This window comes from Podarcis cretensis (assembly GCF_951804945.1).
Source record: "Podarcis cretensis genome assembly, chromosome: 16".
Lineage (NCBI taxonomy): Eukaryota > Metazoa > Chordata > Lepidosauria > Squamata > Lacertidae > Podarcis > Podarcis cretensis.
In genome coordinates this window covers 28,477,394-28,491,268 of record NC_137186.1, presented here as the reverse complement: position 1 = coordinate 28,491,268, position 13,875 = coordinate 28,477,394, and the positions used below count along the sequence as shown (strand labels likewise).

General features: G+C 42.9%; 1 protein-coding gene across 1 annotated transcript in view; it reads right to left on the bottom strand.

The window, feature by feature from the left end:
- The window catches only part of SPECC1L (sperm antigen with calponin homology and coiled-coil domains 1 like), a 51,944-nt gene that overhangs the window by 16,847 nt on the left and 21,222 nt on the right, over window positions 1-13,875 (bottom strand). The window contains exons 6-12 of the mRNA XM_079956492.1: window positions 12,559-12,632; window positions 12,212-12,387; window positions 10,113-10,276; window positions 9,100-9,191; window positions 7,664-7,754; window positions 1,666-1,749; window positions 751-907 (exon numbers count right to left, since the gene is read on the bottom strand). Coding sequence (XP_079812618.1) covers window positions 751-907; window positions 1,666-1,749; window positions 7,664-7,754; window positions 9,100-9,191; window positions 10,113-10,276; window positions 12,212-12,387; window positions 12,559-12,632 — 838 coding nt within the window. The remainder of the gene's footprint in view (window positions 1-750; window positions 908-1,665; window positions 1,750-7,663; window positions 7,755-9,099; window positions 9,192-10,112; window positions 10,277-12,211; window positions 12,388-12,558; window positions 12,633-13,875) is intronic.

Below are 13,875 nucleotides of genomic sequence, written 5' to 3'. Positions count from 1 at the left end.
AAGGGCTGCTTAGGCAGCTCCGCCAACACATCCAGCTGCCTCCAGTGCTCAGGTGACACTGTGCAAAGGGGTCCATGGAGGCTGATCTGCAGCCCAGCTCAAGCAAAAGGGAGACAGGGGGGAGACCGAAGCAGCAGTTCTCATTCCTGCAGTCCAAACATGCTCTCCTCAATGCAGATTCCTGCATTGCGGAGATTTGGATTAGATTACCCTCGGGGTCCCTTCCAACTCCACTTTGCTATGATTCTATGAAGTCCAGGGAAGTGGTCAAAGGCAGTTCCAGCAAGGAAGGTCTTGATCAGCAGCCTTGCTGGCAAGTGCAAGGATCTGCCATGCACCAGCCCCAAACTCAAGACCACCATAAGTGGGAGAGGAGAAAGAGACATCTGTCCAGGAAAGGAAGTAAGGAAGGAAGACTTCCTGGTGAGCTTTGGGTATCAACTTGTTTGTTCAGCTGCCAGAGAGTTCCTGCCTTCCAGAAGGGCCCACTTGACTTGGACTGACTTGGCCATTTCCTTGCAAGTCCCATCAGATAGCATCACTTTCCTGAAACTGATGTGCAAAAGGAATGCTGGGCAGCTGATGCACCTACCCAAAATGAGGAGCAAACCCGCTGAAGTCTGCTGCTACTCCATTACAGAAGAAGCTTACTGATTATCTAGCAAAAGCGACTGATGTCTTCCAAAGGGCAAGGCTGCAAGAAAATCCCTGTATGAAATATAGGACAGGCTGTGTAGCAATGAGGTGTACCTTATTCGATTGCGTGTCGTAGGGGTGACGGATGCTGTAGGTGAAGACGAGAGAGACAGCTGTGGTGAAGTGGTCCCCATTGCTATAAGAGAGGCTGGAGATGCTCCATCAGGGGCACTGATGTCCCGCTTGATTTCTTCACTGCTTCGCCGAGACACTGAAATGGAAAAACACCTTAGACACCATTTCTTTCTCTTTCTCATAAAAGAAAACTAAGAGCCTTTGCAAAAATCTAGATAATGAGTAACTAATTTTCTACTGAATTGTACAAAACTTTTAAGTTCTCTATCACACCAACAGAAATCTCTCCTATCAAATATAAAGATGGCATTAATTTTTCCTGAAGAAGCAAGACTTGAGTTTTTGCTTTTAAATATAACCGTTCCAAAGTTTTGGAATATCTTCTAAGGGCCTAACATGTCAGGACTCCTTCTCCGGAAGAGGCAGATTTTGAAGCCTTCTAACTATTTTTCTCTACAGAGGACTGATTGCAGGGATTTAGTTTTTGTAGAACACGGGTAGTCACAAAAATGTTCTATGTTCTATTCAAAATCACATACTGTGTAACAGAGGACAAACATGAAGGCACACAGCACTCTTTCTCTCTGCTGCAATGAGGAACAAATCTAGACTGCCAGTTTTAATTCTCTTAATTTCCATCAAATGCACATAAAGAATAGCAAGGGCATATACCTTTAAACTGAAAGAGGAAACCCACCCTCAGTCACTAAGGCTGCTTTCCCCCTGCAATGTGGGCGAGATTCACCTACAGTGTCAATATGGAACTCTACCAACTTTACTTACTGCTGTGATGTCAGAAAAGACTAACAAAACTGTTTCAAAAGAAGCTGGTGGCATTGCACACCAAGACTCTGTGACTGAAGCACCACCTTATTAGCATGGCATAATTATTACCAGAAATAGATTTGGCACTTTCCATAGCAGGAACTCTTGGCAGGGAAGCTGGTCTGCTGGTTGAGGAAGTTCTCAGCAAATGATCTGTGCAGAGAGGGAATAAAGAAAAGGCATTTCATTACCACAAGCTTCAGGCCTGGTCTTAGAAAATGAGAAGATAGAATGGACTTCACCACAGCAGGAGAGCAATGCCATTTTGTATGCTCTGTTATTTTTAAAAAAGAAAAAGAAAAACTGCTTCCAAGTAAGAGGCTAGCATATCAGGGTGACAGGCTCTAAGACAGCCTGCTTCTTGACTTGAAGGGAGGTGTTTTTTTTCTTACATAGGCAATGCATTCAAAAATAGTATCTTCTGACTTCCGGGTTGGCGCCATCGCCGAATGGCGGACTCCCTCCGAGCTCCGGAGGGAGCCTGCTCGGCAGGGGCTGGGTCCTACCGCACCGGCGACGCGGGGACCCTCAAAAACCATGGGCGCTGAAACCCATGGACATGATGACTCGGCTGGCATCTTTTGCGCCCCCCCGACCCGCGAAGGAGCCTTTTTAAAGGCTGCGGAGCAGGTGACAGGGGGGGGGGTGCGAAGCCGCATGCCATTCGACGGAGAGCGCTGACTTCTTCTATTGAAAATCTGGACTTAAAAGAATAACCCGTGAGTAATCGGAACCTGGACTAAAAAGGGGGATAAATTTTTTAAAAAAATTCGGAGCGAGCGGGGAAGGCGCAAAAAGGAAGTCAGCCCCCCCCCCCTGTTGTAGAAGAGTTAAAGCAAAGGATTTGACAACTAAGATCGAGTGCAACCCTATTTTGACAAAGTTATTAATTTCGCGAGGGAAAATCATAAGACTGAGCTGGAGGAGAAAGGTGGAATTGAATTAAAAAGCAACCCACCCCCCACCCCCCGGAACCCTGGGAGCGATTTGTGAGAGCGCCGGGAGAAGAGAAATAGAGGTTTTGACAGCTGTCAAAGAGCTTTCAAAGCGGAAGAATAAAACAGAGATCTTTGACGAGGACTTTGCCGGTTACATTTGTTATAAATTGGATACAAATTGTTACAAACAAGGAATAACAAGTTATTTTGACTGGTGGACGTGATCTGGAAGGGAATTTAGTTATTGCAATCCACCTAGAGGAGCCGAGGGACATTACAAGTATTGTTGGCGTGGAATTTGACCAGAACTTTTTATCTCCTGGGAAACTGCAGAAATGGAACACTATTTTGTCTACAGAGGTCTACGCACTAAAGGAGACAATAGATTTATCTATTGAAGAATGAAAAGGACTTGACGTAATGTTTTGTTCTTGAATAACAAGCCTCTGCAGAGGAATTAGAAGCTTTTGGATTTGGAACATTTGTGCAGGAGAACAGGGAAAAAGAAAAAAAAAAAAAGGAGGAGTGAGATCAACAAGAACAACAAAAATAATAAGAACTGGACAAAGTTGGAAGTGGGAACATTTGGGACATCCAGATTTGACAGGTTTAAAGGAATAAAATTGGAGCTTTCACCCCTAGATATAAAAATCTGGATGGAAGAAATGGGCCTTTTTTGAGACAGACTCCTTCCAAGATTGGACATTCGAAACTAAAGATGACTGGGAAAGGACTATGGTTTAGAGAGATGTGGGAACTCCAGGAAGATATCAGACATCGAGGAACATTGGGAACGCAACCGGGAAAGGGGGGAGGGAAATTTGGAATCCAAAGGGCGTAAAATTATTTTTTTATTTTTCTTCTATTGTAATCTGTATTGCATATTAAAGGGGGAACTCGTGGAAGGGAACAGGTCGATTTTAGGGGATGGGAAAATATTTTTAAAATTGAGTCAATGATAATGAGTTTAAATTTGGGATAAGAACTTGTTGAAATTTTTTTTGTTTATTTGTAAGAATTGGAATACAGGAGGGGGAGGGGAGGGGAAGTCCTGAAAAGATGTTATTGGGGAAAAGATTTTATGGAAAATCTTAATAAATATCATTTAAAAAAAAAATAGTATCTTCTTCCTCGAGTAAAGTTCATTTTAGCCAACTCATATTCTGCTGCTGCAAGTGTAGGCCAGGCTCAACAACAGGTGCAATTGCTTAGAAGCAACAAAGACTTAAGAATAATCTCACAATGGCTCAACTCCCTTACTAATTGGTCACCAGTCAGATGGGCTTTTGCAAATGCTGACTGGACTCTGCCCCCCATCCCCCAGCTCTGTCCCTTGAATCCCGCCCCCATGCCACTCCATTCTGAAATGTCTTTTTACATCTTGACCCAATCTGGAGAAGTCATCCAACTCTTTTATACAATGGCATGGCCAAAGGAGAGGAAAATCTGTATACATATTGCCTTTAGGGGGCCAGGGCAGCTTGGGTTTACAGAGCTGACAGTGAAAAGCTACTCTGTTTGTGTAGATCTGTGGCGGCCACATCATTAACACAAATAGATTCCAAAGATCACAAGTGTCCCAGTCCACTGCCCAATACAGTACCTATGCAACAACATTCATGCCTTTGATTGGCTGGAAATCAGGTAATTGGCCCAGAATGCAGCAGCAAGGATGTTGATTGGCACTTGCACACTACATCAGTTGCACTGGTTAGCAGTTTGTTTCCAGGCACAATTTAAGGTGCTAGCGATATCCTTTAAAGCCTGGGGCACAGAGTATTTTAAGAGCTGCTTCCTTGTGTATAAGCCTGGCCATCCATTTATGGGTTTTTGGGGGGTGGAGGAGAGAAGGCTGTTCTTTGTGTACTGGTGGCATTTGACTTGTCTGTGGGATAGAGCCTTTCAAGTGGCGCCCTTCTTGGCTGTTGAACTTCTAGTCATGGGAGATTCAGCTGGCTCCGTCTGTCATGACCCTCTGGGTCCAACAAATACTTTTTTGTTCCAGCAGGGATCTGACCTGCTAGGACAAGGTTTTTAAACTGATCCCAGGTTGTTGTTTTTTTAAAAAAAAGCTGTTTATCTGCTGTCTCTCCTTTTGTTTTACCATATTGCAGCTGTTTAATTGCTTATATTTATTTAATTTTAACTGTTGCAATCTGCCCTGAGCTGCAGTGGAAGGGTAGGCTATAAGTTATTTTAATAACTGAAGTTCAAGCCTGATGCTACGCGATGGCCCAGTCCACAGCACTTTTCAGCCCAGTCCAAAAGGGACACAAACGGCTACAAATCTGTGTCAGCTATTCCACAGGTTGGCCACCCACTGTGTAGGGAGTGCCTTATTAGTTTCTGTTAAACATCAAGTGTGTTTAAAATTTACTTTGCTCTGAGTATAATATCACCCCAAAACTATTCAAAGCATAACTGAATAAAAACTTAGCACAAAACACTATTTCATCCCTGGAAAAATCTTTACATTGTAGGTGTTTAGGTGACATTTGTCAAGGCAGAAAAGGAAGCCTACTGCTTGGCCCTAAGAAAGCTATTCTTGAGAAATTTCTATTTTAAAAGCCCCCAGACATAAATCAAAGAACTACACCCATTACACGAGAGCTATTCATTCTTACAGGAAGGGCACTTTGAAAGGAAAAGTTTATAGGCAGAACAAGTTGACCAGCACCAGGAAATGGAGAAGTAAACAGTGAACATATAATCCTTGTTTCTTCAACACAAAAAGGGCTTTTTCAACATTGCCTTACCTTTTGTTATGGACATTATTAAAATACTGCCCTGATAGCACTTAAAGTAAATGGAAGAGCCACACAAGTAGGAATTCCAGAGGGAGTATATCCCTTCCTCTGCCTGAAGGCCTCTGATAACAGAACAGCCCACCACCCACTCATAGGCATTAGTGCCATTCTTGAACCATTCTTCAGCCACAGAATTGTTAAGATAAATGGATTAGTTGATTCTGCTATTGGTAAATTGCTATTTAGCGAGTTGCGATGAGTTACTTTATGCGGGTGGCACTGTGGCCTCTTGGGCTTGCCAATCCGAAGGTCACGGTTCTATTCCCCACGAAAGAGTGAGCTCCCCTTGCTCTGTCCCAGCTCCTGCCAACGTAGCAGTTTGAAAGCACACCAGCGCAAGTAGATAAATAGGTGGGAAGGTAAACGGCATTTCTGTGTGCTCTGGTTTCTGTCACAGTGTCCTGTTGCACCACAAGCGGTTTAGTCCTGCTGGCTACATGGCCCAGAAAGCTGTCTGTGGACAAACCCCAGCTCCCTCAGCCTGAAAGCGAGATGAGCACCGCAACCCCATAGTCGCCTTTGACTAGACTTAACCGCCCAGCGGTCCTTTACCTTTTACCTTTACTGTATTATGTACTTGATGGACTGTGTGTTTTTATGGATTCTATTTGATCTTATCTTATCTGATACTGTTGTAAACTGTCCTGTGGCTTGAGCACAGGTGTATAAAAATAATCTAAACAAATAACCAAAATCTACCTTCCCATAACTTAGGTAATTAGATCTAGCCTTGATATCTGTGGCAGCAGAGAACAAATTGCTGTCCTCTCCCAGCAAGCTTTGTTCTTGAGTCTTGAAAATCCACACAGGCTCCTACACTTTCCTGCAGATATCAAGTGCAGTTCCACTAGTGCGCAAGGGACATCTCAACAAATGCAGGCACCAGTCCATCATTCACTTCCTCCTGTAGTTAGTTAGGATGCCCAGACAGATCTTAAAGGTAAAGGTAAAGGTACCCCTGCCCATACGGGCCAGTCGTGTCCGACTGTAGGGTTGTGCGCTCATCTCACTTAAGAGGTCGGGAGCCAGCGCTGTCCGGAGACACTTCCGGGTCACATGGCCAGCGTGACGAAGCTGCTCTGGCGAGCCAGCACCAGCGCAGCACACGGAAACGCCGTTTACCTTCCCGCTATAAAGCGGTACCTATTTATCTACTTGCACTTAGGGATGCTTTCGAACTGCTAGGTGGGGCAGGAGCTGGGAGCAAAAGACGGGAGCTCGCCCCGCCGCGGGGATTCGAACCGCTGACCATGCGATCGGCAAGTCCTAGGCACTGAGGTTTTACCCACAGGGCCACCCGCATCCCAACAGATCTTAGCATTGCATAATTGGCCAGCTGACTCCGCCACAATCAAGAAGTGGAGAACAGCAGTTTTCTGGGGTTTTTTGTTTTGTCCTACATTGGAGGTCAAACTCTCAGAAACAGAAAAATAATAGAACAGTACCTGGAATGTACTATTTTAGGCTCTCTCTCATCCTCTTCCTCCCTCTTTCTTTTTCGCACACCATGCTGACAACCAGATGATAGGAAGGCAGCTAGTGAATGCTCCTAAAATCTACTTGCTTATAAATACATGGGGTGGGCCTGTTTTTAGCTTTACTTACTGTTCTGCTTTAGAAATAATTCCTCTTGCTCCTAAGGTGGCTTTCATAACAATAAAACATTTGCAGTGTATCTGAAGAAGTGTGCATGCACACGAAAGCTCATACCAAGAACTGACTTAGTTGGTCTTTAAGGTGCTACTGGAAGGAATTTTTTTTGTTTTAATAAAACATTTCTTTGTTTTTTTAATTATACAAGCACTGATTAAGTATTGATTTTAGCATATTCAAGCGCTATACCCTTATCTGCAAAGACTGTGGCCTTTATGACTTCTATGCACCTGTTGCCCAAACAATTATTCCACTGTGACCATATGGTAGTATAATTTATTGTAGTTCTCCTTTTTTAAAGTCAGTCTAGCCCTCCCTGTCTCACCTCTGCCCAGTGTAGCTCAGTGCAAACTGGCATAAAGTAAAAGGAAACAGATCAGGTGAGCATGGAAAGAAGGAAATTGAAATAATACATAGCCCTAATTAACAGTATGTTATTGAGCTTTTATGCTTTGCATCTTCCTTTTGCAGGAGCGGGGGTAAGGTAATGAAGGACATTAAGCCCTCTATATGAACAATACTTTGCTGTACTCAAAAGAAAGGGAGCTCATGTGTCAAAAGAGCCTCATCTACGCTCTCTTATTCAGTGTGCTTTTCTTTTTTTTTTAACTTCAGGAGAACTCTCGGGGAGCTTTAGTGAAATAATGTTAACAGAGGCAAAACACCTACCTTGCACTGGGATTTCTGCATAACTTGGCCTTTTGTCTGACAGAGTTGTGAGGGGCTTGGAAGCAGATATTGGTCCACTTATGGAATGCCTCTGAAGGAAAACAAGAACTATTAATGGAGAGATAAGTTATTTCAAATATGATGACCAACCCTGTCTGCCTTTTACAAAAAATATTAAGACAAGCAAAACCCACACAGAAGCACTATTGTGATCCCTGGACATAGGTTCAAATTCAGCACAGCCAGCAATGTGGACTATTTTTTTCATCAGGTTTACACCTTGAGTAAAACTATATAAAAAAAAATCAGTAAAGACAACAGTACTAGAGTTTGCAGTTCCCTGTTTATAAAATGTGACTTGGTGGCCTACTTCACAGGTCTGGTGAGAGAGCAGCTGGGCATTTTAATTGCAGAATAATAATAAACTATTAACTATAATAATAGTTCTCATGTCTGAACTGCTGGTCTAAGTACTCTCAACTGGCTTGAAGGCTAAATGACATAACAGTTGTAGGGAACAAGAACTTGAACTAGGGACACCCTGGAGCTCACTGGCCAGATTCAAATGCAACATTCCCAGGTCTTACAAACCAAGGTTTTGTGGATTGGGAACAAGCAAGAGCATGAATGTTCTTTCCTCTTCCATTCTCTTCTCACACTCAGTTGCAGCAGTGACTTCCTGGTTTGTTAAACCTGCTTCCTTGTGCTACTTTAAACTGTTTAGGCACTCTCTACAAACAAAGACTGTCCACCACGATCGAGCCAATTTGTAGGAAGTACTTAAGTCTCAGTTTGCAGGTTCAGATATCTGTGACTGAGCAAACTAAGTGGCTGAAAGAGAGGACAGGGGAATGGGTGGAAGACTATTCAAGTTCATTGCCACTCCAAACCATATGTCAGAGATTTGGAAACCTTACATCTGAATCTGGCCACTAGGTCAACTGTGCTAGTCACTGTCTCAGTGTAACCTGCCTCTAATGGTTGTTGAGGATCAAAAAGAGGAGAAAATCCATGTATGTCACTCTGAAATCTGTGGAGAAGGTCAGGATGCAATTATGAATGACAAATTTAATGCACAATTTTTACTGCAAAACCTTCTCTTGATTTTGCATCATGCTAACACCATTACAAATTCCAATAAAGTTGTACCTTGGACGTCGAACAGAATCCGTTCCAGAAGTCAGTTTGACTTCCAAAATGCTTGGAAACCAAAGTGCAGCTTCTGATTGGCTGCAGGAAGCTCCTATAGCCTATCAGAAGCTGTGGAAGCCCCGCTGGACATTCAGCTTCTAAAAATAGTTCCCAAACTGGAACAGTCACTTCCGGGTATGTGGCGTTTGGGAGCCAAAACATTCAAGAACTAAGCTGTTTGAAAACCAAGGTACGACTGTACATCAGTCTTCACAGTCTCTTCCAGTTAGTAAACACACATTTACCTGCATTGGAGATACTGCTGCTGCAGGAGGGGTTTTAAGAGGACTTGGGCTCAGGGGGGTACGAGGCATTGTAGCTGCAGCTGGACTAGGAACTACCAAAAACAACAAAATAAACAGGGGGTAAGTATGGTTGGTTTCAAGTATTTCTAAGCAGGCTTTCAAGAGCAGTGCTATTCCAAGGCAGCTTACATTAATAGCAGACAAGTTCCTTTAAAAAACAGGAAAAATTCAATTAACACTAATACATCTAGTTTAAATATCCCAATACAAAAAAAAAAAGAAAAAACAATTAAGAGCAACAGTTTTGCATGTTTTTCACTTATGGCACAAGATTGCAGAGTAAAACATCTTCTCATCTGAAGTGAGTGACCCAAGTGTGACTGGCAGCTATTTACCAATTTCACATATCCTAGATTTTGGCCATGTCCTCCTGTAGCGAGGCCTGCACAATCTGGCCAAGTTCTGTTTTCATAACATGCGAAGAACACAAAGATATAAGAGAAGTAACCTATGCAGCTTGCCCAAGGAGGAGTTTCCTTATCTAAAGCTAAAATGTGCCTTTTTTGTAAACAGATTCTTGATGACTTATAAGCCCAGATGATTTTTTATATCTGAACATCATTAAGTGCCACAGAAGCATTAACAATGAAATACATAGATTCAACTATAATAACAACAGTTAGTTTTTGAAAACAGACCATTATGCAACTTAAAAGAAGGTTGAAAACTTAGATAAATAAGGATTGCCATATATTCAAAGCCCCAGAATAACAACAAACTTTTAAAACTCAGGTGCATGGTTTTGGGCTTGCAAAACTGAAGTACATATTATCCAATACATTTGTACAAGTATTGTCACCCGGCTGGCGCTCCCTCGAAAAAAAATGTGCTACATTCTACTGATGTATGCATGGAGTGTTTGCTCTGTTCAAAATTTTGAGCTAACAGAACCAATGGTGGTGCTTCCAAACAAAATTGCACTAAGTTTATGCAGGTACAAAAAAGCAAATTACCTTGTGAGGCACTGTCAAAGGATTTGATGAGAGTTTTTACAGTGGGCGTTGGCTCTGAAGAAGTGGATGACCTGCGACTCAAACCCATTCCTTGCCTCAGAGCTGCTAAGTCTCTTTCAACAGCATTCATGTAATTGTAAACGCGGCCACGTTCCTCTTCTTGCCTGAATATCAGGGGAAGGCAGTTGTCAAGATACTATGAAATGATCTGGCATGGGTTCAGTACTCTGACGGCCAGCACAAGGGCTGCTGTGCTAACACAAGGGTGAGAATAATGGTTGTGCAATATGAAATCCAGTACAAAAGTTGCTCTAGCAGAAGCTTGTATTTGCAATGTACTACACAACCAGTCACAAGAACCATGCCAGCTTCCTGTGCCTTCTCTTGCACAAGCCAATCCTCTAGTGCAAGCATACTGCTAAGGAACTTTGAATTCCTCCCTCTATACTGTGCTTAAGCAATGGACTCATTCATGAGGTCATGTCTGAAGGGCATCTGCTACACTGGGAAGCCTACTTGGAGTGGGTCAAATCTTCCAACAGGCTACAAAGCCAGAGAGCACGTTTGAAACTGAAAGTCATTTGAGAAAGAGTTTCATTACAGTGGTACCTCGGGTTACATATGCTTCAGGTTACATACGCTTCAGGTTACAGACTCCGCTAACCCAGAAATAGTACCTCGGGTTAAGAACTTTGCTACAGGATGAGAACAGAAATCGTGTTCCGGTGGCGCGGCAGCAGCAGGAGGCCCCATTAGCTAAAGTGGTGCATCAGGTTAAGAACAGTTTCAGGTTAAGAACGGACCTCAGGAATGAATTAAGTACTAAACCCGAGGTAGCACTGTATTAATTTTTGGAGAAAGGGATGGCGAAGGGCATCAATTGTATTTATATAGTACGGATTCTTATGCCTTGGGTTGAAATTACCTGGGGCAGCAGAGCTGAAGGGAAGCACTCTCTGATCTTGGCCATTGGCCAGGAAACCACAGCCACTGAGAAGCTGCTACTCTGGCCTCCCAGGCAGTGCATAACTGCAAGGGGGAGACTAACATGGCCCCATCCATCAGCAAGTGAAGATGCAGCTGCTTTCATCTTTCCCCCCTGCCTTGCCACAAATTCATTTGGACTAGAGGAAATGCACTTAGGAAATTGAATGTACTCATGCTAACTAAACAGAAGACCCTTGAAACTAAGACCCTATAATGTGTGTTTCTGTATCTCACTCTGCCAAGTGAGACATTAGGGTGCATACTAAAGCAACATGGAACCTTTGCCTGAGGTAGAGACTCTGCTCACTGGAATGAATTAAGCTGCCTGCCACTTTGCTCCATATCAAAGTGTTTCACTAGAGGCAAGACGGGCACTCATAAAAGGCACTATGTCCCACTATTTAGAAGAGCTGTGGCACGGAGCTTGCCCCTGTAACCCTATTGGAACTTGCCAGTCTCCTCTGAGAGCCTTTTCTTTGGCAGTGGGGAGAATGGAGTTGCCTTTTTTCTAAATCCCCAAGAGGCATGTGCAGAAGTTTTAAAGATTTTAAAAGTGCAGTCTAAGGGCAAATATAGGGACGCGGGTGGGTTAAACCACAGAGCCTAAGACTTGCCAATCAGAAGGTCGGCGGTTTGAATCCCCGCAACGGGGTTAGCTCCTGTTGCTCGGTCCCTGCTCCTGCCAACCTAGCAGTTCAAAAGCACGTCAAAGTGCAAGTAGATCAATAAGTACCGCTCCGGCAGGAAGGTAAACGGCGTTTCTGTGCGCTGCTCTGGTTCGCCAGAAGTCGCTTAGTCATGCTGGCCACATGACCCGGAAGCTGTACGCCAGCTCCCTCGGCCAGTAAAGCGAGATGAGCGCTGCAACCCCAGAGTCGGTCACGAATGGACCTAACGGTCAGGGGTCCCCTTACCCTTTACCTTTAAGGGCAAATATCTGTTGTCCTTTTTCCTACATGTAGAGTGGCTTGTGTGTTTTACACACTTATAAACAAATATTTTTGTTGACAGGAACATTTTACTATACCGTTTCTTGCCGAATAGCTTTCAGAGATTAAATAAATTAGTTTTAGGAAAATATAATGAATCAACCCAAAATGTCATTCACATACTTGCGTGATTTTATTTCTTCCAACTCTTTTGTGAGTTTTTCGTTCTTCTCTTGAGCTTCATGCAGTCTGCGCTTTAGGTCTCCAATCTCTTCTTGAGCCTCAGATTTTATATCGTTTGCTATGACCACAGCCGTCTGCAAATCAGCTTGGAACTGCCGCCATTCCGCAGACTCCTCCTAAGAATGGAGCAGAAAAAGAAATTTACAGCTTTGGAATGCCATGATATGTGGGATATAAACAGTTTAAATAAAATATAATTAGCAGCAATGGAGTCCAAAGGCAATATACTATAACACACCCGATGCACCTCCACCCCAAACCATGATATATTGAACTGGCTTATATACCCTGAGCCGTCTGTGCAGAGTCTTGATCTCTCTCTCCATATCATGCTTTTGGTCTTGAAGCTTTTTAACAGTATCTGGCAAAACAAAACCAAATATATCAGGTGGAAATTTTTAAAAAGTTATTTACAGGCAAATAGTTCCCCAAAGCCCAAATGAATTTTTTACTGCTTTTAATGTATTCAAAGGGAAGTTCAACGAATTGGTTCTAGAAGTCTAGGTTTCTCTCCTACATTTCACAGCTATTAATTAAAAAAACAAAAACAAAAAACAAGCACGGACCTCATAATATGAAGTATGTATGCATAGGAAAAAATGCCAACGACAAGAGAGGGTTTTCCTGTGAAAAAAATGATAATGCCACTAACACTTTCTTATGCTGCCCATAAAAAACACTACCAACAGAATCTTATTAATGGTTACTCAAAAGTAAATCCCACTGAGTCAAATGGTTCTTACTCCCAGGTGACTTTCCTTTGCTTGTGCTTTCAATAGAAAACAAGTATCTCCACCTTCCCCACCACAGTGCTTTCTTTTTTGAATGTTATCAATCACTAGAAACAATTACTAGACCCAAGCAAACTATTTAAGGGAGATGCACTGCAGAGTCAATGCTGCCTTGCAGCTGCATCAGATTGCCTTTTTAAATACAGTGAAACCTGTCACATTAAAAATGCCCCTGTAGCTTGTACTAGCTACACAAAGAGTATGCAATTTGACCATGACCAACTTCTGATTTAGTATCTGACTGGCTGTGTACCAGGATTAGTTTTCATTTATCTCTTCATTGCTTGAATCACAGAATCGTAGAACTGTAAAGTTGGAAGGGGCCCTGAAGGTCAGTTAGTCCAATCCCATGCAATGCAGGAATCTCAATTAAATACGGTAATCCATGACAGATGGCCATTCAATCTCTGCTTAAAGATTCCCAATGAAAGAGAGTCCCCAACCTCCCAATAGAGTCTGTTCCATTGTTGAACAGCTCTTGCTGTCAGAAAGCTCTTCCTGATGTTCAGTTGCAATCTCTTGTCTTGTAACTTGAAGCCATTGGTTCGAGTCCTACCCTGCAATGCAGGAGCAGAAGAAAACAAGCTTGCTCCATGTGACAGCCCTTTGGATATTTGAAGATTTGAGATATCTGAAGATTTGAGAACTGTGTGATTATAGTAGAAATACTGATGAAGCTGAATACAGGTGATACAAGTAGGACCACCTTGCAATGCTCAATGTCCTCGTGTGGAGCGCTCTTCTCAGCTACATCCTCTTTACTGAAAATGATACTGCACTTCATTCTACACACACAGAGAGAGAGATTTTCTG